Raw genomic sequence first — 25,040 nt, 5'->3', positions numbered from 1 at the left:
CCCCTTTCCTCTGACTTACATGAAACCTATTTCCAGGGATAGATTTAAAGCAACAATGATTCGGGAGGTGGGGGGGGGGGGTGTTACACTCTTTTTTTATTAGAACAATTTTATAAGAACACGAGCCTCAAAACTGGTCAAAAGTTAAGAATAAATTAAGAACAAGCTGAGGCTGAGCTTCTGCAAAATGCAATTTTGAACAACGTTTTTTCTAAAAATCGAGGATTTTAGCGATGTGTGGGTGCTTTTTCGGTGAATATTCAAATTTGTCAGCAAATTAAGGCTGTCTCATTCACTTTGTTGGCAAATGAGGCCTGAACACCTCCTTGGAGCGAAAAGCTAGCAATAGCACTGCTTATGCCCTCTAAATTTAAGAACAAATTAAGAACAATCCAGCCTCAGATTTTCGAAAAAATTAATAACAGTCAGCCTGAACTGAAATTTGCTGGTTCTTATAAAAAAAGTGTAGATGCCAATTGGATTTTGATACCACACCCTTGATGGAGAATGATGGCAACGCCCATTCTCAAAATTCAGTTTTTAACTGTACTGTAAAGAAGATAAGAAGATAAATAATGTAAAATCTTGGCGTCAATTTGTTCCTACTGACTACCAAAAATGACTTTTACCTAATGGAGGTAATATTTACCGAAGAACTCTGAAATATTGAGGAGTGTCATACCCCTTACACCCCATCCCTGCCAAATCCACCCCTGTCCTTTTCACTGATATAAAGTACCAAATAAAAGTAATTTCTAAATGAAGACAAAGTGAACAGAAGTTGCTGCTCTTCTCTGCTACACAATGATTCTGTCACACTTTTTTGTCCAGACCTGCACTGTATTGGAAAATGCTGAAATGCCAGTTACACTCTTTTTTTATAAGAACCAGTAACTTTAAGTTCAGGCTGACTATTCTTAATTTTTTCAAAAATCTGAGGCTGGATTGTTCTTAATTTGTTCTTAAATTAAGAGGGTGTAAGCGTGCTATTGCTAGCTTTTTCGCTCTAAAGAGGTGTTCAGGCCTCATTTGCCAACAAAGTGAGTGAGACAGCCTTAATTTGCTGACAAATTTGAACATTCACCGAAAAAGCACCCACACATCGCTAAAAATCCTCGATTTTGAGAAAAAACGTTGTTCAAAATTGCATTTCGCAGAAGCTCAGCCTCAGCTTGTTCTTAATTTGTTCTTAACTTTTGACCAGTTTTGAGGCTCGTGTTCTCATAAGATTGTTCTTCTAAAAAAAGAAGAGTGTATATGTGGTTTTTTTATATGGGTTTATAGTGACGTGTCGTCATGAAAAAATAGGAAGAAGGCTGTGCAGTAAGGAACGTCTAAAGGTCACATCCACACCCTCTCCCCTATACTTGCATCTTTGTTAAAAATTCTCTTTTATGCATATGAAATCATTCAAAATACTCACCCAATCTTAATGGTCCATTGAAAGTGCTTAAAATAAAGGGTTACTTCACATAAATGTAGCAAAGAATTTCGCCTAACCAAACATATACTGGCTTGTTAAAGGGAAGCGCTGAGCCCTCCTTGAAAAATCCCTCTTAATTTGAACAAGAAGGCTGAGCCCACCTAAGGCCCTCTCCCCTTCACAGTAACACATTGTAAATCAAAACTGCCAACATTTCTATTGCAAGCTGAAAATAACCTTTATACATTCAAAACTCTTGTTAAATTCGAAATGTTGTATCGAAAAAAATGTGTGGTGGTTCTCTTCTAAAGAATCTTTGGATTTCATAATTAGATGACTGGGCAAGTTGCAATGCACATATTTGTATTTTTGTATAAGATTCTGTGATATTGTCAACAAGAGGAATATTGGCCTAGACTGACTTTAAAAAACACCCTAATTCAGTGATCATTTCCAAATTCCAAAAGGTAACCCTTTTTCTAAGTTTCACTGTCCTAGGTTTGAGAGAAAAAACAACCCAGTCCTCAGTTAAGAGGTCTTCCGAGCTTGGGTACTCCTCAGAATGAGAGTGGACACGCCGGCTTGAGTGCTCAACAACTCAATGCGATCGTTGAGACTTATAAAAGATGAGTGTACTTGTACTTCAATTTTGCAAAAAAAGTCTTTTCTACGTTTGAACTAGAGAGTTAACTCATCTTCAATTTATGGGGACCTGCTTTGTAAAGAAAGCTGGCAAGCAATGTAAAGGAAGTTTCCTTCCCCCCCTTGAGCCACAATTGCGGCAAACATTTTGTGGACACTGGTTTACTCGAGGACTTTGATTCGATGTATTTTTTGTAATCTAAATGCTTGTGAATATAAATAATTTGAGCTGATCTGGTTGATATCTACTGTGTATGATTTAGTCCTTTCGTTTAGCGAAAAAATGGGGAGACCATGGACTCCTGGCCCCCTGTGGCACGGGCTCTGAGGATTAGCCTGTGTTCCAGACCCCTAACTTGAAAGTAGAGGTCTGGTTCAAGTTAGGGGTCTGGAACACAGGCTACTGAGGATAAGCTTTGATCAACCTATTGTTTTAGATAAATGGCTTTATCCCAACACAGCACAAGTTGCTTAAAAACCGGCAAAGTAATTCGTACTTCAAATTAAGAAAATCAGTGTCTTCATATTCAAGTGGCAATTTTAGTGAAGGGGCTGGGCGCAATCCACCGAAGCAAATTCAACATTTCATTTGATGGGACATTATAATTGTAAATAAACGTTTAGCTTTTGCACGTTTGATTGTGAGATTGATGATAATATACTGCTATTTCAATATCCAAAAGGTTCAATACTTTTTTTAATATGGTAAGGGTTTTGGAATTTATGTTTCTTAGTTACTGCCTTAATTTAGCAAAGGTAGATGACAAAGTCAATTATGATACTTGTTTAGTCAAAAAACTGTCAAGTTCATATTTTGATAGATCTAGATTTATATATAATTCTGTATCTATTTCTAATTATAAAATACCCTTAACGTTTCAATTTAGGGTGGGGGTTTGGACATTTGGCAATTGACATACATCAAGAAGCTAAATTTGCGAGAAAAAGTATTTTCATTTGCTCTTCTTGATCTGGCTTAGTCCCCAGATATTTAGTATTTTGAACGTTATCAAAGGATGGCATCAGGTCAGAGAAATAAAATCCCATTTACGCAAAGCAAAGTAGGGTTCCTTCTTCAATCGATAATTTTTTAAAAATTTGCTGCTCGGTTCAGAAGAAATAAGCCTTCATTCGTGATGGTACTTCATATGTTATCGATGAAATAGTTACAAATTTTGATTTTTGGCTCAGGAGTCAAAACCATTTCATGATTTTTCCAATATTGGTAACAATTGAAATATCCTTTGTTCTCGCCACATTCAACGATACCTTATTCTTCGGTACATCATTTGAAACGTATTCAAGATCCTTATTTGGAACCTTAAACAGCTGAAATATAGCATTAGATTGAAACTTGTGTAACTGAATGTGTCCTCAGGATACACAGTAAATTTAGAATGCTTTACCATAGATCATTGATATAACTCAGAAACGGCAAAGGATCCAGGCAAGATTCTTGGTTTGAGCGTATAAAAGTTTGGGATCAATTAACATCAGAGGGCCCAGAGACGATCCTTGGAGTGCATCAACATCAACTTGCAAATCGATCAACAGCAAGGCCCCTAGCCAAGCATCAAAGGTCTCAGAAACCATCTTTGAGATACATCGATATCAACTTTAAAAAGTTGAGAGTCGACCATCGGTAAAAATTTAAGGCAAGCTCCTTCAAGCAAGCCAACGCTAATGCTCAAAACTTTATGAAATCGACAAACAGAATTTAGCACACGGACGTCAACTATCAAAATTGACAAGCACCAAGAAGCCCAGGTTACCAGCATCAACTTTTAAAAGATTAGAGTTGACCAGCAGCAAAGAGCCAAGATAAGATCCTTGGGGTAAATCGACGTCAACTTTCAATAGTTCAGCATCAGACATTTTCAAGCACACCAACGTTGATGCTAATGAATTTCGAATCAACAAACCTCAAACAACATATGTCTCAGGCAAGACCCTTCAGCAAACATTTTGAAAAATGCAAAAGCTTTCGTTTGACACTCTTCACAATACAAATCGTCAGAACATGAATCAAAAAATCTTGGCTTGAAAGTATGTATACATATCAACCTGTGCATCTAAACAGGCCAATCAGAAATACAAGCAAATAACTGTAAAGGCTGCCCAATCAGTGCGGCTTGCCTATTGAAAAGATTACCAATAAAGTTCTAAAATGAGAACGAATTTCTTCTATCTACACAATTATTTTTTATGCATTCTAAAACCGTTGGATTAGACGATGACCAAGCACTACCAATAATCCAAAACACGTATCAATTATAGTTTTCAACACAATCGGGATTTTTCAGCAAATGTCGGCACAATCTTAGTTTTCCAGTAGCAATTGTTTTTGATCTCTTTTCTCTTTCTCTCCTTCTCCACACTCTCCCGCAAGGCCCCATTAACCTACGCCTCATTTCCCTATCCCCAACTTGATGCTCTGGGACCAAGGGTATGAAACAGTGAAATAAGTCACATGTTGATCGTTTGTCCGTGACATCGGCAAGTCACAACTAAGCAGGCTCTGTAAAAAACATCCGAGTCAATCTCCACAAAGGTGCAAATATTTCCACAGGGTGATCAACAAAACACATTTAGCCGTCTCAGTTTTGATTGGAAATAGTATAACAAGGTGATCTGGTATTGTTGCCAATATGTTCAAAATGTCTGTACGATTTGTGCCATTGGACCCCTTTTTTGTGCAATCTTTCCTTTTGGCCGTTCCGCTTGAAAGGAGGAGTTAAACTCTCATTTCTGCCGAAATCAGTGAAATATTTCGAAACAACACTTAAGCAATAGGGTGTTCGGAGGACGTTTGACGGGGGTTATAGGTTAGTAGAATAGGGGTTGAAGCACAGCCTTGTGAAGCACCTAATTTTGAAATAAGATTGGCTGGAATCAAGAATAGATAATCACCTCGATCCTAGAAGTAAATGAACGATATCAACATTTTCTCCAATATGTTAGATGTTTGCTGTTCCATCAGATTCTTGCCATTATGTCATCATCAGAGTATATTCGGCGAATCTGGAGAATTTTCTCAATGGTACTGAGATGTTGCGAAGAGAAAGACTTTCTCTTGCTCTTCGCAACTTTTAGTTCAGTTTACTATAAGTTTCTGTTGCATGTATCCAGTCAGAATTTGCATACATGTCTCTGTCTTTAAATGTCTCTCATTCCAAGGAACAAAAGTAGAACAAGACAAGAGTCTTGAGTAACTAAATTGTTTATTCAACTGCTCCTACATCCCTGAATAAATATCTTTTGGTATTTTACACTCTGCTTTATAAGTATCTGTATTCTTAAAATAGTTACATTGTGCTTGAATTCTTCAGCCTGGAAAGCAAAATAGGCCGCAGTCCCAAAGATCATGGAATTAGAAAATGCTTTCGAAATTGCTTGCGAAAAAGTAAACTTTGAATATACTTCGTCAAAACCTAATCTTATTTGGTAATGCCTTCTGATCTGATGTCATATGTTCTCTGTACTTTCCCTATAGTATCTGCGATGATTTTTAGGTCGGTAAATTGAAATAAACTGTGTACATTTTCAACTTTTTATTGTTTTTATCTTTTAAACTTGAATTCTAATTAATGTCTTGAATAAATCCAAAGTTTTCCCTCATCTACAATCTTTTAGACAGTAAGAGTGCAAGAAGAAGTAAAAAAATGGGGAAATGACTCGAAAAATATAATATGCAAAATGAAATTCATGTTTGCAGATCATCCATAAAATGAGGGTCAAGTTTTCCCTACTTTCTACCTTCGTGTTTAGTTGAATTAAAAATTCACGGCTTGTCTCAAGATTGGATGTCGAAGTTAAAACATTTGCGTACCAAACAGACAAATTTCAACAAATCATTATGCATCGAACTATTCACTAAGGTTCAGCGCACATTTTGGTTCACATTAGTTTCTTGCTATACTGGGGAGCTATGTTAAGGCCCTCAGCCAACCCTCCCCCCCCCCCCCTCAAAATTTGCCATACGTAACACATTGCCAATCATTCTACCAAAAAGGCGCTAAGGCCAAGCAAACACACCACAAAATTTCAAGTACTGCTGCTACAAATGAAACTGTAGCCCCTCTCCCAAAAATATCTTCGATCAGTTTTTACTACCTTCATTACATAGTATTGAATGGAGGAATCTTCGATCGTCCGCTCTTCTCTCGACCTGCCCTTCCCTTTCTTTATGAATATTGTTCCAAACAGTACTACCAATTTTTTCATTTTGGGTGCCAGTTGTAATTTTGTAATGTTAACTAAAGAACCCACAGAATCTATCATAAGTAGGTCCCGTGATGGAATCTGTCTTCTTTGGAAAATTTCCTATTGTTTTTGGCATAGTGGATATCGCAAGGCCATCCTAGGCATATCGACTGACAAAATAAAACCGCATATAACTATTTGTGGCCAATAACACCCGCGTGCCCCAAGCCCAACACCCCTGTATTATTTACCGACATTTCATTCTCCAAAAGTGTGTCCGAATTAAAAATGTTCACAAAAGTTAGCAAAATGTTCCCGGTTACATTGGTTATAGTGGAAATAGTTTATTCAAAATTGCCATTTGATGCCAAACTACAATTGGTTACATGACTTCATAAGCGGTAAACAGGACCTGAAGTGACTTGTGTCAAAAAGCACTTGGCCTTCAGGGGCGCTGCGGATTGGGGGCTTAGGGCCGCAGCCGTGACAACTAACTTGTAATGTATATTTTCCAAACAATATAGATAATATGGATACTATTTTAAGAGATAATATATGAAAACATTTAAAAATCACTGTAAAGTGAAGCATTCGGACACCGTTCAGAGAGGAAGGTCTGCAAACAAATTTTCTGGAGAATTCGCCCCTAAGCCCCATCTATCGCCCCTTCGATAAGTTTCCATTTAAAAATCATTTTAAATTTTTAGGCACGGTAACCCTGTTCGTTAAGGCTGTCTTACAAAATTGATTTACAATGACAATTCTATTGTGGATTATCAAGAGGGTGCTAGCAAAATGTTGGGTGCTAGCACAATGTTGGGTTCAGGGCTGTTCCAGAGATGCAGACCAAGGAGGAGAATGACCCTTGTCTGCAAGTCGTGTTCATATAAATGACGTCCAAGTCAGTCTAAGTGCTCCTTTACTTGACAGAATACAGAATTTGCTGTGGAGACTAACTAGCGAAGCTCTTCAAATGAGAGGGACTAGATTACTAGCCCACATAAACCTTCTATTACACGTGGAAAACCCTGATAAAACAAAAATCCTTCTACTCGAACCTGGTCAATTGTTCTACGAACAGGACAAGAAATATGCATACTAAAACATTTTGCATGTATTTGACGGTAACATTATAGATATCACCAAATCACGGCATATACACATTTCAAGTTAGTCCAAAAGTTCGCAAAAGATTTTTGAAATCAAACTAGTTATTAATCTGATGAATTAAGATTTGTTTTAAAGGACATAAGCACAAAATAGATTTCACAAAACTTCCTCACAATGCATGCACGAAAGGCTAAATAAAACTGCATTCAAATGCCACAATCACATGACAAAGATTGCATATTTCAACATCACAAAACATTCAGTGTTATCAGAGAAGAAGGGAACACATTAAAAATTTGGTCAGGAATTTCTATAAATTCCCAAAATTTATATATATGGTCAATTTCGTGCACTAAAAAAACAATTCTATGATATTTTAATTAAAAATCTAAAGACAATATGGTGGTACTAACACAAATGAAGTTCATTAAGTTATTCTGAGGAAACATTTTTATCACTTTTAAGATATATATATTTTTCAACTTGACAAGAATTTAAAAATACAAAAATCAAGTGAAACATCCGATTCAAAAGAAAAATCAAATTCAAGAGAAACAGCATGGGAAATCAAGAGAACATCCAGCGTTTGAAAATCAGCAGATGTATTATTAACAAACGAAAATGAAGAAACAGAGGTGTGTGTATACAGAAGAAAGGTTGATTGATTTCACAAAATGATGATTTTGTTAAGCAAAACAGAGACCAGTTTAGTTAATGTGTGCTATATGATATCTCAAATGATTATAAATGAAAATATCATTAACTTGCCATGGAATATATTAAAAAATTATCTGTGATAGGGTAAAAGTTATGTAGATGTACTGAAAAACTTTGTGATGTCTGGTTGTGAACTTCCTTCTTAGTATTTCTGCCTCAAGAATTTTGCTTAAGCCCGGGATTTGGGGGCATAGATATTTTTGCAGTGTAAGCAATGATCTTTGCTTTGCATGAGTTAATTTCTGGGTCATGCTCAATAGCTCTGAAATTTAACTTTTTTGGGGGACCCCTATCAAAGGTGGGGCAGGAAGAGGGCCGCATGGAGGTTTATCATCTCAAAGTCACAATAAAAGCTTGTGTTCTTGATTACATATGAGTATTAAAACAATTTTTAAATAAATTTGATTGGATAGGAAAATTTGGCAAATAAAAAACATTGAAACCAAGCTAAAAACTACAAGAACTAAATTATAGGAAATCTAATGCAAAAACCAACAAAAACGCCACACAGTTGAATTAAAAAATAAGATAATGGATAATATTTTAAACAAGAAAATTTCATTTAGTGTGAAAAATCAATATTATTTCAACAGAGAGTGCAGTGATGATCCTAATACTGTTTGGAACATGGTTGTGCTATTCAAAATACCATGGTAGAGCCGATATGTGGATGGCATAGAAAAAGTTGAAAACATATATAATTAAAAAACACAAAAATAAGACCAGTGAAAAAGAGAGTTAAATGGCACTTTGAATTCAAAAATTCAATCAAAAAATTTTAATTTTTTGTCAAAACAACATTCCAATGATTGAGAGGTTTCTTAAAAAGAACAACCATGATAAATAAATTCAGGATGAAAATGTACAGGTCTAGCTCAGACTGTTGGCCTTTGTATATGTTTAGAGTACACACACCTTTTTAATGTTGAAAAGGCCTTTTCAAATTTGGCCTGGTTAAGGTGAGTGGAGTATCCACTAAAATTGAAGAAAAATGGGCTTTTACTATATGTGTCAATGCACATTTTCCTGTGCAAACAGTACAGCAGTCTGAACAAAGTATACCATTTAGGAAAATCCACATTAAATGCACAGCCATGTGCCACAGTACTAGAATTATCCTACCCTGTAATTTAGTCAGCCTCAAACTTAAACCACATTTATACTAACAGACCCCAATGGCTACAGATCTACTTTTGATCCAATCCAATTATTATTGGTGTTTTTAGTTAGAATGGGTCCAAGTACTCCATGTTTACAGTGGAACATTGCTGGATAGCTTGAAGCAAAGCCATAATCGAAATTATAGGCCTGGGGATTTGTGCTCACCCTGTTTGATGAATTGTTTTTCATAGTTAGATAAAAATGTTTTAAGGATACAATGTTTATGCATATTGTTTGCTTTTCCCAGGTAATAAAGGTTACAAAACACTGTAACTAGCCAATGACCATAATTTTCTTGTTTCTGATCTGTTCCCATTTGTACCAGATGTTTACATTGTACCTCAAATGAGACAGATCCCAACAACTACACCAGAAAGAGCGATCCCAAAATGGTATGGATAGCAGATCCATATTGGATCAAGAAAGTCCATTGAGATAGAATGCCTACCTGCATTTGTTTTGGAATGAGCCTAAATGGTTCCACTACATATTTAAAAAAAAATATCTTAGAATTTTGTAACTGTCCTTTATTTTCTCTGCAACATGTGTTATTATTTGTAATCATTTGATGTGTAGTGTCTACCAGAAATTTTTGAAAAAAATGATCTTTAAAAAGAAATTGACAAAAATGAAGCTGCTGTTTTGTTACAGCTCATGGCTTAGTCAAAACAGAGTATATTCATGAAATATTAATGCAAATATCATAGGAGGCTGGGGACACATCCCCCAGCTTGGCACAAATGCAGTAGCATAACTCTCTGCAGGGTGTCCCCCTTCCATACCATTCATGTTGTAGGGTTTGGGTCAGGATCAGTTTACTAGACATGGCCGTTGCAAAGTGCTAAATGACAAACCCTCAGACAAAACATTACATTGCAAAAACAAGGAGTTTCCTGCCATTCAAGAGTGCTAAGTTGGCAAATTTTCAGACTTTTTGCCAAACAAAAAATGGCTCATCCACTTTGTCATAAATGGGATGTGGAAACCCCCTTTGAATGCAGTGCCTATTGATGGGCCTGGTATTAGAGGCATGCTAGTGCATCAATGCCTTCCACTTTTTGGTAGGATCAATTTTGTAATTTTTCTATTTTGGTGAATTACTCATGAATTGGTAAAATGCCTTGCTTTGATAGAAAAAAGTGTGTTGCGTGAAAGATTAAATTGTGGCCCTAAACCTTGACACTTGGAACCAACACTACGAACTTCAAGAAAAATATTGAAAAAATTTGATCAAGGGTTAAATTAACAATTGAGTAGCATATAACCCTGGACTATTCGACATTAAAATTTACAATTTAATGAATATCATTTTAAGATAACTCGATAATTACCAAAGTCGTTATGGTGTTGATTGGACGCTAAGCATTAGCAGCATCCAGAGCGTTTCCCTTCCACTGGGGGCTCGTCTCTGCGATGTTTATTCAAATTCACACTGCTGAAACCGTTCCCTTTCATTTGCTTGTCTAATTGTTGCTCAATTTTCATAAGTCTCTCTACAGATGCAACAAAAGCTAAATCGACATTAGTTGCATCTTTCGCGCTCGTTTCGTAGTAAGGAAAAGAGTTCGAACCGCACCATTTCTCTGCCTCCCCTCGTTCTAATGCCCTATTTGGCAAGTCGATTTTGTTTCCCAGAACTATGAAAGGAAAATTATCTGCATCTTTAACATCAGCATAGTACAGGAACTCATTCTTCCAAGTTTCCAAATTAATGAAGCTTTGGGAGTCATCTACAGAATAAACAAGAATGCAAATATCTGATCCTCGGTAAAAAGGAGTTCTCAAGCTCTTGAAACGTTCTTGCCCTGCCGTATCCCAGATTTGCAAAGTGAAAATTTCACCTCCGACTTTAACGTCCTTGTTCAGAAACTCTACGCCAATGGTATGGAACGACTGACTGTCAAATTTGTTGTTAACAAACCTATTCATAAGAGCACTTTTCCCAACTGCGCCATCTCCAAGAATGACGACTTTTAAGAAGTTTGGTTTACCAGCCATCGCACCTTCTTTCTAGGCCCGAAGTTCTTTGAAAATGCTCGTGACGAAGTAAACTAGCCTCCTTCTCAAAAGTAAGGGGGTGGTGACACCTCCCCCTTGAAAACAAAGGTTACTTCTTGAATTCAAGAAGCGCAACATTGACGATAGAAATTAAAATGCATGCATTATAATATTTAACGTGAATTACAAGCCAAGTTTGAAAAATTGCTTTTGGTTTTGTTCAGAAATCAAAAGTAAAAAATAACCTAAATTTAACCTATAAAGAAATGAAAAAAAGTAAAAACTTCAACATATTTTTAAGAAAATTTCCTTTTTGAGCCTGAAGCATTCTTATTTTTTTAATTTGATATGGTTTTAGGGTACAGTACCCGCTGTTGAATTAAAAACACGTTTTTCTGAAGATCGAGATATGATAGTTCTGCAATTCCCTGTTACGCACAACCCAAAACAGGCAGCTATTGAAAAATGAGACACAAATATGCAATCTGAGGAATATTCTTATGATATTCAATTATTAAGGCTTAAAAATTGGATCTGGAATAAAAATCTCTACGCTGGGAAAAATACTCAATAATAGCTTAGGAAATACAGCTCTGGTGGCACTCAAGTGACCTTGTTTTAAGAATCCATTCGAGCCCTCGTCGTTACGCATTACGCTACGTATTAACTCGGTATTAAATTCATACCCTTTGATCTTTCTACAGTCCTCTTGTCTTATTCGACTTGACTACTTCATGTTAGCTTTCAGCAGACATTGAACATTGAGTCTTTTATTCATTTACAGGGGCGGACTGGCTAATTTTTTAGGCCCGGGCAAATTTTGATCAAACCGGCCCATAATAATAGCAAATAAAAAACTCCTCGGAAAATACAAGTGAATGTTAGTCTGTAAGGAAAACAAGTTTTTGAATTTAGTAATTTAGTGCATGGATGAATGCTGGTCAACAGAATATGGTTAACAGAACATGTTAAATATGTCATTTGCTGACTAAACAGTAAATAATGCTGGTCATCTCACTCATTGGTTTGACTCTGTTTCTTAATACAGTAACTTATATGTTGATAATGTGATCGTTCTGGACGAGGGGTAGCTCACTCTTGCAAAAAGTGTCCGAGATTTTCACAAAATCAAAATGATTTCCAGGAATTTTCTCATAAAACAATAGAATTTCCACCAAAAGTTGTACGAGATTTTAATGAAGCGATTTGCCCCTCGGTTCTGGATGTCATCTAACAGGTGTTTTTCTAAGAACATTAACATGAAAGACTCCAGATGTGGCTGCGAAAAATTACTACGTAACCTGTTCTTTATATATTTAAAGTGGAAAAGCTTCTATCACACTCCACTTGTGACAAATAATTTTCTAACCCTCCGGAAAACCACAATGATTTTCAGCAACCCAAAAATATCAATTTGTCAATTTCTGACCCCAAAAAGGAAAACATGGGCACCCCTGTTGGAATTTTATCGTGTAGCACCATACCCCTGTTGGGCAGGGGGTGCATTTGACTTATGATAGTGTAGGCCTAATAAACTTTCCATAACTTGTATGAGTTATTGAAAGAAGCAAGAGCAATACCATGCTTTTTTGTGATGTTTGTGGCTTTTGCTTGATAAAAAGCTTTGTATCGTAGCTGAATCCTCACGAAATTTCTGTGCATCACCTTTGATTGAAGTCTTCTTGCTCTTCCCTCGTTCTACGTATGTCTTTTTCATTGCTTCAAATCACAGAGCAAATCGCTTAGTGAACTCTAATTTTTGGACTTTCAAATTTATTACATTAAGCAATAGCTTGTGCTTAGGCAAAAACATGACCAGCTTTAAGCAAAAGATAAGTAAAAAGACATCAGGGCAGGTTAAAATCCTATGTATCGCATTGAAACAGGGGTGTTACAGTATAGAATGTCGTCAAAAAGGAAATACCGTCAAGAGAAATATAACAATAACATGTTTCCTGAAGAAGTGTGTCTGGACATAATGAATTCGTAATTTTAATGGTTCTCGAGTACTCGCGTGTATATTTATTCTTTCCCACAAAGTCTCTGAAAATTCAAGGCAAATAGATCAACGCGTGGGTATACTTTTTTGCCTCGCATTCACTTTTTAAGCTAGTTTATTTTTTTTGCACTTTTATCAGCCGGCCCTCAAACCGACCGGCCCTTCGGGCGATCGCCCGAATAGCCCGACCAGCCAGTCCGCCCCTGCATTTAGAACTCTTTCGGTATTCTAACCTGCAACTCAGGGAAGGGATAGCCAATTTTTGCTCTCACTTTGTGTGCTACAATCAACCTGACACAGGAATTATAAATACTGTTCTTGTTCTTACCCAAACCATATTTCCTCTAATGAATGCCGCCCTCTATTGAACGCCTACCTGCAGCCAATCATTTGGAAAAGCGCCGCCCTCTTTTGAACGTGCTTTGTCAATTCTCAAATATCAAGCCTTTGAAGTTTCAGATCAAAGAGGGTTGTGTAACTAGAGGACCTTTTTATAGCATATTCATATAGCATATAGCATATTCATCATTTTGAAAATGAAATAGCTGACCAATTTTGGAGGTTTGGTTATGACGGATTGCAACACCTTGCAGCTGCTAGCCAGTGGCTGCTAGCCAGTGGTTGAACCTAAATTGCCTCAATACACCAATTCGACTTACGACCTCGTTTTGGAAATTTCTCCAAACTTAATTATACGACTTTTTTAAGCTCAGATTTGGTTTTATCGTCATAATTTTAGGCGGGATACCATTTTTCATATTGTTTGAGCTTGTATTTTAGATTTTACCGAGACAGAAGTTTGAAAACTTGTAAGGGATTTGACCGCAAAAATCATTCCAGGGGAAACTTTACCCCCCTAGTCGCCAATCACAGTCAAATCCCTTATAAAGTTTTTATCTTCATGTCGTCATAAAATCAATATCGTGAGCAATATCATAATGAAAACTTACAAGTAAACTAAAATCATTGCTGTCAATCCGAATCTGAGGTCAAAAATTTTGTACAAAAGAATCTGAAGAATTTTTCAAAATGAGGCCGAAAGTCGAATTGGTGTATTTGAAATGCGATTTTTACAGCTGTTGAGCATATATTAATGTGAAATACCGGAAAATTACATCTTTAAAAAGTATTTTGCTGCAAAATGAAAATGAACAAAACCTCAGTTAGAGGCTGCCAATCAAAGTTGACTAACGTATCGACACTCGCTTTAGATTCAATAAAGCCGAAAGGAAATTCTGATCTAAAAAACCAAATTCGAAAAAATGGAACAGGCAAATGTCATTCAAGTCCTGCTCTGGTAGCATTTCTGTTTCTATCTACCTTCTGAATCGTCTCGTAGCAATGGTGGTGAGATAGGAGGGGCAATTGCGAGTCTGATAGCAGGGGGTTCAGGGGTTAAAATCGGGGAAATTTTTGCAGACTACACCCTTGGGACTTTGGGAAAACACCCCATCTTGTAAATGTCTTTGAAAAATAATATATCGTTTGTACGTGGCAATGATTGGTTAATCTAATAAAGTGACAGGCAGATGTAGCTTTTTGTGACTTGCTCTTTCCATTCTACTGCTGGCTATTCCTCACAATTCCTCTAACATTTTAATTTCTGAATCTTGTCAGGCAAGGAAGGTCTACGCGTAAAAGCAGATTTGTTAAAGTTGCAAGCAAATATCTCAAAATAATGAACAGTACTCATCAACGCCAACTGAGTTGTGCCTTGGTATTTGTATCTGCTACCTAGGATCTGAATGTAGATTTTAAGACACTGAAGAACTATGCTCCGCGAGCAGCACCATTGTTCTTCCTCTCGATCTGACCACCACTCGCGATTCCCTACCCCTGGAACTGCTGACAACTGAGTTAAATTTTGATAATGTAAGGGACTCGAAGCCCCAATTCCTTTGACCTGCAGCCCGCTTTGCTAACCACTGAGCCATCCTCACACCAATACAAACATGGGTATATTAACCTGCGTAACCTTTTGCAGTGACATTTTGCCTAATGTTCCACGGTATTTTACTCTAAATTACTTAAAAACCACATAAAAAACACTACTATACCTAATCATTTAATATCTTGCCATCTGCAACACAGTTTGCAGAAATGAATTTTGAAAACCTGTCAAATTTAACACTATGACGTCAATATGACGTCAAATTATCCTTATCCTCACCCTTCGCAAAAGTTAAGTTTGAGAACCGATTGTGCAATTACTAAGTTTACCAATGACTCTTATTATCAACGCCAAGCATGGTGGATTCCAAAGCTACATTTTATTTGACAATGAAGCCTTTTCAAGTAGCAATTATGGGACACAAACACACCTTTCCCTCAGCATTGGTTGGAAAGCGCACTGGGCAATATCTTAACTACTGAAAATTTTCTAAAGCAAGGATAGTAGATCGGAAATTGATTACAGCTTAAAATGGGTATTAATTGCGGAAGTTTACGAGGACTTAAGATAGCTAAGTACCAAACCTCGGACAAAACAGCATTTCAGGAGTAAAAGAATAATACACAGAGAATTCCTTCTTCGACATTTTTTCAAATTCACGAAAGAAATAGTGCGAAATAAACCCCAAACCCCTATTAGCGGTTTTATTTTAGCTACACCAACTTAAATTAAAATGATAATATTCTTTTTTGCATTATCTATGACATAGAAGTTTTTTTTTCAAAAATTTTATTCTTTTGAATTTTTTATGTTTATTTACGACACGTCCATTTTTTTGTGTTTTCTTCTTTGCTTGAATCAAACGAACAACAACAACAACAAGATCAGTGGTATCTGCATACAACCTAATGTGTGCAAATCAGATGTGTCCAATCACGCGGGTAAATTTCGCAAAACTGGCCGTGAATTTCTTCAAATGCGTAAACTTTTGACTATTTTACTGCGCACCATACTTTTTCCATCTTCCAAGCACTGCGAAGCACCACTGTCACGGACACGAGGTCGCTTTGCAGCTGGTAAGATGTCATCAGCATCGTCATAGCAACGTGGAGTATGGATGTCGCTTTTGGACTTGTTCCGGACGTCTTTTGAAGGGGTCAATAAAACAGACTGGTTGTTGATGGTATTTTTCACACTTCGCAGTGCTTCTCTTTCACAATACTGCGAGTACTCACGCTCAAATGGGTTTTCTATGATAGGTGACAACGTTGGACATTTTGAAACATTTTGTCGCCTTCTTGATCTAGGATGTTTCTTTATAAGTGCAGCATTCTTAACAAGCTCTCGGCATTGTAGGAAGTCGATAGTCGTTGTCTAAAAACAAATTTAATAGATAAAATTCACAATTATCAAAATCTATAATAATTAAGATTGAATAGACTTAAAATGACACGCAAAAATCAGAAGGAAAACTCATTTATTTTGAAGACGTTGCATACTCCAGTTTCTTTCAGAAATTCCAACACTTACAGTTTTTTAAGAGCTTCTCAATTTTGATGCAACCATTCTTAACGTCGGGGGTCCTATATTTCATCATAGCTAGGAAAATTTCCAACAGCACTTGTTGGGTAGGGTTTTTGCAACTGCAAACAAAGACAATTGTCGATGATTCTACTGTTTTCAAGAGATTCGCACCCTTTCTAATGCTGAATATACACTAGGGTATCAAAAGTATTGCGCATGAATGAGGAGAAATGGCGCATGAATGATCGAAAGCTATTGTTTTGCAAATTAATTCTGTTTTTAGAGGGCCAATGGCAATTGGTCAAAAGCAAAACAAACCACCAATCAAAACTTCAATCTATTTAGAGCATTTATTTGAAAAATGACAGTAGCAAACGTCCTTTAACAGTTTCAAATTTTTCCCGCCGAAATTTGCTACAAAATACGCCTATTTCACCCAGTTCTTGCATTAAAATGTTTTGTACTGCCAAAAAGTTTGCAAAAAAGCCGCCACTTTGAACAAGGTGGTGCAATACTTTTGATACCCCAGTGTTCTAGATGGGGGATGAGAAGATCAATAAATCTTCATGCCAATCTTACTGGTAGGCTTCTCACGAATTTCTTAATTTTCAACAATCGCCCAGCATTCCTTATTACGGGTTTCTTTTAACGATACAAGTGCACTGGCATTTGTCACAATTGTACTAACAGCAATGGGAGTTGTGATAAATTATTTTGATTGTGGATATCGCTACATAATTAAACGTAATCAGAACAGTAACTCAGATCTCAGAAAAATTGCTAGTCTTCCCTCTGAAAAATAACCTTGCGCTCTGAAAGCTTTAAGTGTGGCACTTAATTTTTTTATCATCCCTGCCCTCTTGCACTGTCGATAATCGTTGGACTACCTACCATGTTTTCTGGTCGCGGCATAAATTAAAATGAAAAGCTGAATACAACAGGATAATAGCCAGTTTTTGACTGCATTGACTAAAATGTCTGAGATCGCTTTATAAAAAGCTCAAATATGCATCGGTTTTAATTTAAGAAACATACCTTTACAATCTGTATGATCGGTGCATTGACAGTGAACCAATCAGGAACGATGCGTGCCACGACCACACTCAATACCGAGACAGCCAAAGTTGAGTTCTACAATGGTTAAAAATTAAACACATAAATCAAATAAAAATGATAAAAATATGTCTTCCTTGCTAACGATACCCGATTTGTTCAATGGTTGCAGAAGTCACTACAAAGTCAAGCTGAAAAAAACAATGATTTTGCCAAGTTTTTAAACGTCTTTCATTGTAAATCCTCACAATACAAATGTAGCCCTCCTTGTAGTATGTAATTTGTGATCGGATTATTCTTCTTTCAAGAAAAAATTATAGTTCTGATCTGATCTTCTGATCTATAGCCCTGACAGCCCTGGCAGTCCCTGGCAGTCCCTGACAGCCCCTGACACTTCCTAGCATTGTTGCATTTCCGATACTTTCTGGTACAATTTAGCTTTTCTACGGTTTTGTTAATAGGTACAGTTTTGATAATAAAACGCTTAGTGGACTAACTGACAAATTGAAATTTAATTCGTATTTCTTTAGACGAAAAACAGTTTAGATTGCTTTGGTAAAAGACAAAAGTTCAAATATAGGTATTTCTGTGAGTGTGATTTAAAGGCAAACGTGTGGTAGAATTCAACAAAGATATGGCAAAAAAATTTTGCTTTTTGAATGAAGTCTAAAAAATAATTTACTTAACAGGTTATGATGCCAAACATATCGCGATAATTCAAAAAACCGTTCGAATAACTATTTACCATTCAAAAATAGTTGTTAGAGAGGCGAGTGGAATCAATAGGGGGGAGGGGGGGGGCTTATTTGAGACACACCGTTTTTCAAAGCTTAAATTTCTTAAGAGGAGGCTTATTTGGCATGCAGAATAGCATTCAAAAACCATAACTTTTCGATTAACTTACAGGAACTTACACTGCGTCCTTTGAATAAAAGTTCCAAACAATTGGCTGCCATTTTTAAGAAAGAGTGGTCATTAGAGAGGGGGGCTTATTCAAAAGTCGATGGCAAAAAGGGCGAAGCTTATCTAAAAAGGAGCTTATTCATGGATAGGAGCGTGAGTTATATAACCACTCTCGATAATAAGACCACAGAAAATAGACACTGTTTGGGAGAGTAATATAAGCAATGAAGAATTTTGACCAACCTAAGAAAGTTTACAAATATGAGCTCAATATGAGCATACCTTATATCTTGAGAATTTGCCAGCACAAATACAAAGCTGCAACAGATTGCAGAGTTCTTCAAAAAAGGCATCAGATTGAACTTCCTTAAGATATGGCATTCCTTTGTGTTCCAGGGAGAAGATATCAATGACCTAATGAGGAAGAAAATAAAAAAATGAAATTGATTGGCACCAATACTCATACTTAACTGACCTGAAAAATTAACGAAGAAAAAACATAAATTAGAAGATGGCACGAAATAGCGGAAACATCGCATACTTGAGCACTTTCCGTCGTCTGACACTCTTCAGAATATAAACGGATAAAAAGCAAAAATCCCTATTCTCAATTAGCTCTAAAGCATGAAACTCGGAGTTTTCAACAATTAGCTCTGGATAGAAATAACTAGATTTTGTGAGCTATGTATATTAAATCTAAAATGCAGTACTAGAAATGCAAAATGCAGTTAAGGCCCAGTTATGCTACAGAAATTCTGCTAAGGTGGACTGGGTTTTTTTATTTCCAACCACAGAAGGGAAAGGGATAATGTGTTTTTGAAATAATTTTGGGCTAGCCTTTTTTTAGAGTAACTTACGCTGTATTACTGCAAAGTACAGGAGCCTATTCCAGGGAGGGAGTGGAATAATTTTGCAAAAGACATTTCAGAGGGGGGGGGGGTATTTTGAGAAAAACAAAGAATATGTCCTAGACGAGTTTTGTTTTTTAAACTTAAGTATGCTTAGGTATTGTTAAACAAAAAATAAATTGGGATGCATCATATTTGATGGAAAAGCTTGTGCATGGTTTAAAATACTGATAATAAGCCTCATTGTTAAATTTGATTGAACCCACATCAGGGCTTTTTCAAAAAGGGTGGGGGCTAATTCAAGGGTGAAGGGTTTTTAAGGATAGGGCTTTTTTCAAAATAAAATTTTTGAAGGATACTTTTTTGAGGGGGACGGGGCTCACTGAAAGGTACAGGCTTGTAGTATTGGATACTTTTTAGCCAGCCCCACTTTTCTGTAAGAGAGACGCTTTCTGTGCCAATAAATCATTAAGTGACCCAATTTCATTTTGCCAGTAACTGTTAACTAATGCCAAGGGTTTTGAAACAAACAAACATTCTGAAGGTTCAATGAGAAACACTGAGTTAAAATATTCAAATGCTAGTTTGAAATATATATACCTGGTAGATTTTTTAAAAAAGAAATCATTAGCACAGTTCAAGAGTTTCTTACTATAAAAATTTCAATATGTAGTAGGTGTTTTTGTCTGTATCACTCAAATCTAGCTTAGATGAAATCAAATTGATTTGATTTCATCCCAAGGATACTTAGACCTTCATTTGCTCCTAGAACATATTTTAAGAGGCTCTATGTTAGGTGGGATACTATGAAATCTTGGGATAAAAATTACCAGCAACATTAGTACCATTGTGCCAAAAAGACACATTTTTCAAAGTTTATCTGAAAGCTACTACATGTCAACTCTTTGGAAATTGTAAAAGACCCAAGAATACTACTAGTGAGAGCAACTGGAAATATTTTTGCTTACGGAGGGGCTAGGGCCTGGAGTGACCTAGATAGTGGTGTCAAACCTTCTTCATACTTTTACACATTTTGAAAAAAATTTAAAGCACAAATGTGAATTCATCTCAATCATACATTAAAGTGTGCCAACATGTATAGTGACAACAATTTCAAAATTATCGGGCAAGCAAGGTCGCTTTTTCATTTAGGAGTTTTGGAATCAGTTTACATCAAAACAAAGGGACCCAACTTTGTGTAGACAGAAAGAGTTGTTTTCTCTCTTGGACTAGCAGCTGCTGATTGGAAAAAACAAAAACAAAACCAAAAGGTTCTTTCTTTTTTCACATTTTGTTTGATCCACACTTGGATATAAATTCCCTGCTTATTTTTGGCCATTATTTGATATTTATACTCTGAAGAGTGTCAGACAAAAGCATCAGTATGCAATGCTTCTACTATTTTATGCCATCTTCAAATTTTGTGATACTGAAAAGTTATTTCGTTTTTTGTGAAGATTACAACAAATTAGCAAGAAAATTTATAACTAATTGGCTGCTTGTCATCAATCATGCCCTTTCTAGTTTTGTGACAGCTCATTAAACTCAAGTGGAGCTGCTGCCTATCTGCAAATTGTTAATCCAAACTGAAAAATATTTTGCTAAATGTGCTTTATAATTATATTATGGTTAGGATCCTTTATATATTTATATATTTCATTTCAGCATTTGTCACTGTGAATAATCCAGCATACAAGCAATGGGTGGATCATCATAGACTAAAAAGTTAAAATGAAAAGTAAGTGCACAAGATGAAGTGACTTTGTCGCAAGGGTCTATATAAGACAGTACTTACAATATCCAGGAAGTCATATGTAGTTGGTGATTTGTTGTCAGATCCAAGTTTTGTCAGTATTATGTTCTCCATTCTATTTGCATCTTTACTGCTGAAACTACAGTTTCCTCTCTCAATCAGAAGCTCAATGCTTGGCACATCCTAAAAATGAGCAAGCATAGCAAAGTTTGACAAACAAAATTCGGAGAGTCCTTAGGTCCAAAAATTAATATAAACTTGAGTCCAGATTAGATGTGGGGTCTATAATAAATGGGGTGGGTAAAAAATCCCAACCTTCTAATAAAACATGTTCTAGGATAAATGGGCTGAGTAGAAAATTTCCCAAATAATAATAAATGGGGTGAATGGCTAGCAGTCACTTTAAATTGGAAATGGGAGAGGCAGAAGGAAGACCCTGGTTTCTTACCTTAGATAATATCTATTCATTACACAAAGGTATAAAAAATTTCTACTCCTAATATTTTTTTCACTCTGTTTTTTATTTTGATGCACTTCTATACACTTCATTGTGAAAGTAACAAGGCTAAACAATAACCAACAGGGAATCGGAAAAAGGGAGTCATCAATAAATTTTTTCAAAAAATTAGTAAGCTATGGAAGGATGTTTTTTAAAACTCAAGAGTGTGCATTACCCCTTTGACTTAATTTAGAAGACAGGAAATTTTTGACCAAAAATGATGAATATGAACTCTTAGTCATTACAATCGAACTACCATACAGGTGGTTGACAATGAAAAAACAACAGGTCTAAATTTTAATCAGCAAAACAGCTTCGAAAATACTGTCAAATTTCAAAATGATAAAACTGCTATGAGACATTTTCTAACATATCAAAAAGGCATAATACAATTTGAACATATACCTTGTCTGGCATGAGCAATTTCAATGCCACATGGTATGAAGCAACAGCAACACATTTCATGTACCTCCATTGTACCTGTTTGATGGAGAAGTAAAGTCATAAGCAACTGAAAGTTCCTAACACATATATAAAAAATTGCTGGCTAGGAAAGTCTTCTCATGAGTGATGTAGCCCATCTTCTTGGAATGATTAAAAGGAAAGTGGATTGAGCTTAATAATTCATTGCAGATGCTCTATAATCCAAAAACTGGGGAAGACTAATTGACCAGGACACTAGCTTGTCTCCCAACAAATATGTATGTTTGAGAAAGTCAAAATGATATAATAACAAAAAAGATCCTTGATTTCAACAGGAGTTGTCATAATAGATCTAAAGGGTGACAGATGCAAAGTCTCTTTTCATCTCAAAACTGGCAGATGTGAAGTCCATTCATCATGCCTCTTTGCAACAAGGTAAAGATTTTTAATAGCAAAGATAAATCATCAGTAAAGGCAAGAAAATAAATTATTTTTGATCAAAAACAGGAGACAAGTTTCTATTTTGCTATTCCTTAAAAAGCACTAGACAAAGCCAAAGTGTACACAAATGGGTAGGGCTGCAGAAAATACCAGCAAGCTAGAAATTTTTTATACTTTATGGGGACAAGCTTTAAATTTAGAAAATGGCTTTATCTTGTGACAAAGTTCTTCCAAGAATACATACAAAGAAAAATTCTTCCAAGAATACATACCAAGGAAATTGTGATTATGTTGTTGATATCTTTGTTGTTATTTGTGATAATGTAATTGTAGTTATTTAATAATCATTTAAAAATATAGATTTGATGAATAAAAAGCAAAATGTTTTACCTTCACAATTCCTAGAAATCTATCAATCACTTCAACAGCTTGGGCAAGTACTTGTACATCATGGTCAAGTTTTTTGCTAATCCACCATAACCAGGATACAGCTTGGCAACGCTCTTTCCATCCATTACAAGCATTCTTTTAAAGATAAAGTTTGTAGTTAAAGATAATGTTTTAGGATGGCTGAAAATTGATATAGGATATAAAGAAGAGGGTGCTCATTGGTGACAAGTAAGCATGAATACAAAAAGTGAACATAAGCAAAAGACAAAATAAGTGCCAAAGAAACATGCTTTTTGCAGTCTGCATTTATTTTCATTGATAAAATAACATTGCTCCTTTCATGATTTTTTGAAGTGGTAATTTAAAGGGGATGAATGGCTGGCTATTGAGAAAACCCTAGCAAGGGAATTAAGGCTAAGACAAGAGATAGGTGAGATCGAGTTTGTTGATTTTCATCCTTGAAAGATTAGATTTAAAGGGAGCATCAACTTGATTTCTGACACCACGCAATAGTTTTTCTTTAAGAATTCTCAAGATTCTTCAATATATACAACAAATTTCATCATGACAAATTTTGGTTAAGATAGGTTAAGAATCTGAAAGCAGGAGCATTCCACAATTTACAAGTAATTGGGAGGCACAATGAGTTGTGGGATAGAGTTTGCAAGATTGGCACGGATGGGGCTTAATAGTGTTTATTTTTAAGCATAGGTTTTGTTATTTAAGTATAATATATTAGCAATTGGCTTTTGAAAGCATTTGTCTTGCTGTTTTTAGGCAATTCATGTATTGCAGTATGAGGTATAGGTACATGTGTGTTTTGAGAACTGTCAGTGCTTGAGATTTGTATGTATCAGATAATAATAACCAGTACAACGACAAAGAAAAAAGACATCATGTATTCATCAACTTCTTGCTACTTCGTAGACAATTCCAATTAAGATAAATCAATTAAGACCATTTCATTAAGACAGTTCTAATTTAGGCAATTCCATTACAACAAGTCCCATTAGCTGCATTTTCCGAAATCTCAATGTATCAGATATTGTAGTAAATTAATAACAGCAGTCTATGTCTTTGTTGAAAATAACTTGTAACATCAATTTTCTTGTTAGTCTCAATTAACAAAGCTTTGATAATTGTAGCCCTGACATTGTAGAAACCATACAAAGCAAAAGAAACTGCTTCTACTGACTACCAATCTTAAATGACAATTTTTGTCTGCCAAATGTTTACTTGGTCTTATTTCCCAATTTTCAATATTGCTAGAATAAAAATTGTATCTCCTTTTTAAAAAACCTTTATCTTTAAACATCCAGACAGTTATTTAAATTCTAGAGTAAACGATGGTGAAATGATCATTTTTTATTGTGCAGCTCATTTGCTATTCAAACACCTTGAAAGTCCAGGTATCACTGGTTATATAAATTCCTTGTAGGTCTATCCATGTATGCTTTTGGCTTTAGTTTGTGGCTCTTCCAAAATATAACATATTAAATAAACAAGGAAAATAGATGAATAATTATTAAAAACTCAAAATAGAATTTAATCGTTTAAGTTTCCTCATCAGGTTGAGGCAGGTGTTTATAAGATCGATTTCGCAATGGTGCTGTTCGGTCAAACGTGAACAGAAACCTACCTTAATTTTCTCTTCAAATACAGCGTCTTCCCTTTCCAAAAGTCCGTTCAAGCTAGACAAGAGCCTACCACATGTTGAAGGTTGAGATAGCATGGTGTTTGGTTCGATTCATCCCTTGTTAATACCGAGTTGGGAGGAATTTTTCACCCCACTCAATTCTCGGTGTTCGGTACGTACAGTTGTCGAGTTTGAAAAGGATATTTCAGTGTTTGCGTCAGGACTCGAAATGGCAACAGCCTCGTTACCATATCTTCCAGAAAAATCCGCGAAATCTAAATGCCCCAAAAAATTTCGGACAAATTTTTTTGACGAAATTTTCTTCGACTAGATTTTGAATGAGACGTTGTATCAAAAGTATTAAAGAATGTATTAAAAAATCTTGAGAATTCGCAAATAAAAACTATTGCGTGGTGTCAAAAGATC

The 25,040-nt window shown here is 35.9% G+C and overlaps 2 protein-coding genes across 2 annotated transcripts; both read right to left on the bottom strand.

Moving 5' to 3' along the window:
- Window positions 1-8,306: 8,306 nt before the first annotated feature.
- LOC135686509 (ras-related protein Rab-9A) lies at window positions 8,307-11,302 on the bottom strand. The gene has a single exon (XM_065202755.2). It carries the CDS (start codon window positions 11,252-11,254, stop codon window positions 10,622-10,624), a length of 633 nt encoding a protein of 210 aa, XP_065058827.1. The 5' UTR covers window positions 11,255-11,302; the 3' UTR covers window positions 8,307-10,621.
- A 4,473-nt stretch (window positions 11,303-15,775) lies between these two features.
- LOC135686101 (cyclin-G1) lies at window positions 15,776-24,823 on the bottom strand. The gene is made up of 7 exons (XM_065202269.2): window positions 24,618-24,823; window positions 22,979-23,113; window positions 22,130-22,204; window positions 21,268-21,408; window positions 18,907-19,038; window positions 17,704-17,799; window positions 15,776-16,518 (listed from the first exon to the last, which is right to left on the bottom strand). The coding sequence occupies exons 1-7, from the start codon at window positions 24,708-24,710 to the stop codon at window positions 16,117-16,119; spliced, it is 1,074 nt and encodes a 357-aa protein (XP_065058341.1). The 5' UTR covers window positions 24,711-24,823; the 3' UTR covers window positions 15,776-16,116.
- Window positions 24,824-25,040: the final 217 nt, after the last annotated feature.

Source organism: Rhopilema esculentum, chromosome 6 (assembly GCF_057945365.1).
Source record: "Rhopilema esculentum isolate cy_ngs chromosome 6, ASM5794536v1, whole genome shotgun sequence".
Taxonomy (NCBI): Eukaryota; Metazoa; Cnidaria; class Scyphozoa; order Rhizostomeae; family Rhizostomatidae; genus Rhopilema; species Rhopilema esculentum.
The sequence above is the reverse complement of the archived record's forward strand: the minus strand, read 5'-3'. Positions and strand labels throughout refer to the sequence as shown.

Excerpts from the sequence above, each read along its gene's own strand:
- LOC135686101 (XM_065202269.2), bottom strand. The coding sequence starts at position 24,710 with ATGCTATCTCAACCTTCAACATGTGGTAGGCTCTTGTCTAGCTTGAAC. Across the intron at positions 19,039-21,267 it reads CATATGACTTCCTGGATATT|GTCATTGATATCTTCTCCCT; the intron begins GTAAGTACTGTC and ends CTTCCTCATTAG. Across the intron at positions 17,800-18,906 it reads GCAAATTCTCAAGATATAAG|AACTCAACTTTGGCTGTCTC; the intron begins GTATGCTCATAT and ends TAACCATTGTAG.
- LOC135686509 (XM_065202755.2), bottom strand. The coding sequence starts at position 11,254 with ATGGCTGGTAAACCAAACTTCTTAAAAGTCGTCATTCTTGGAGATGGC.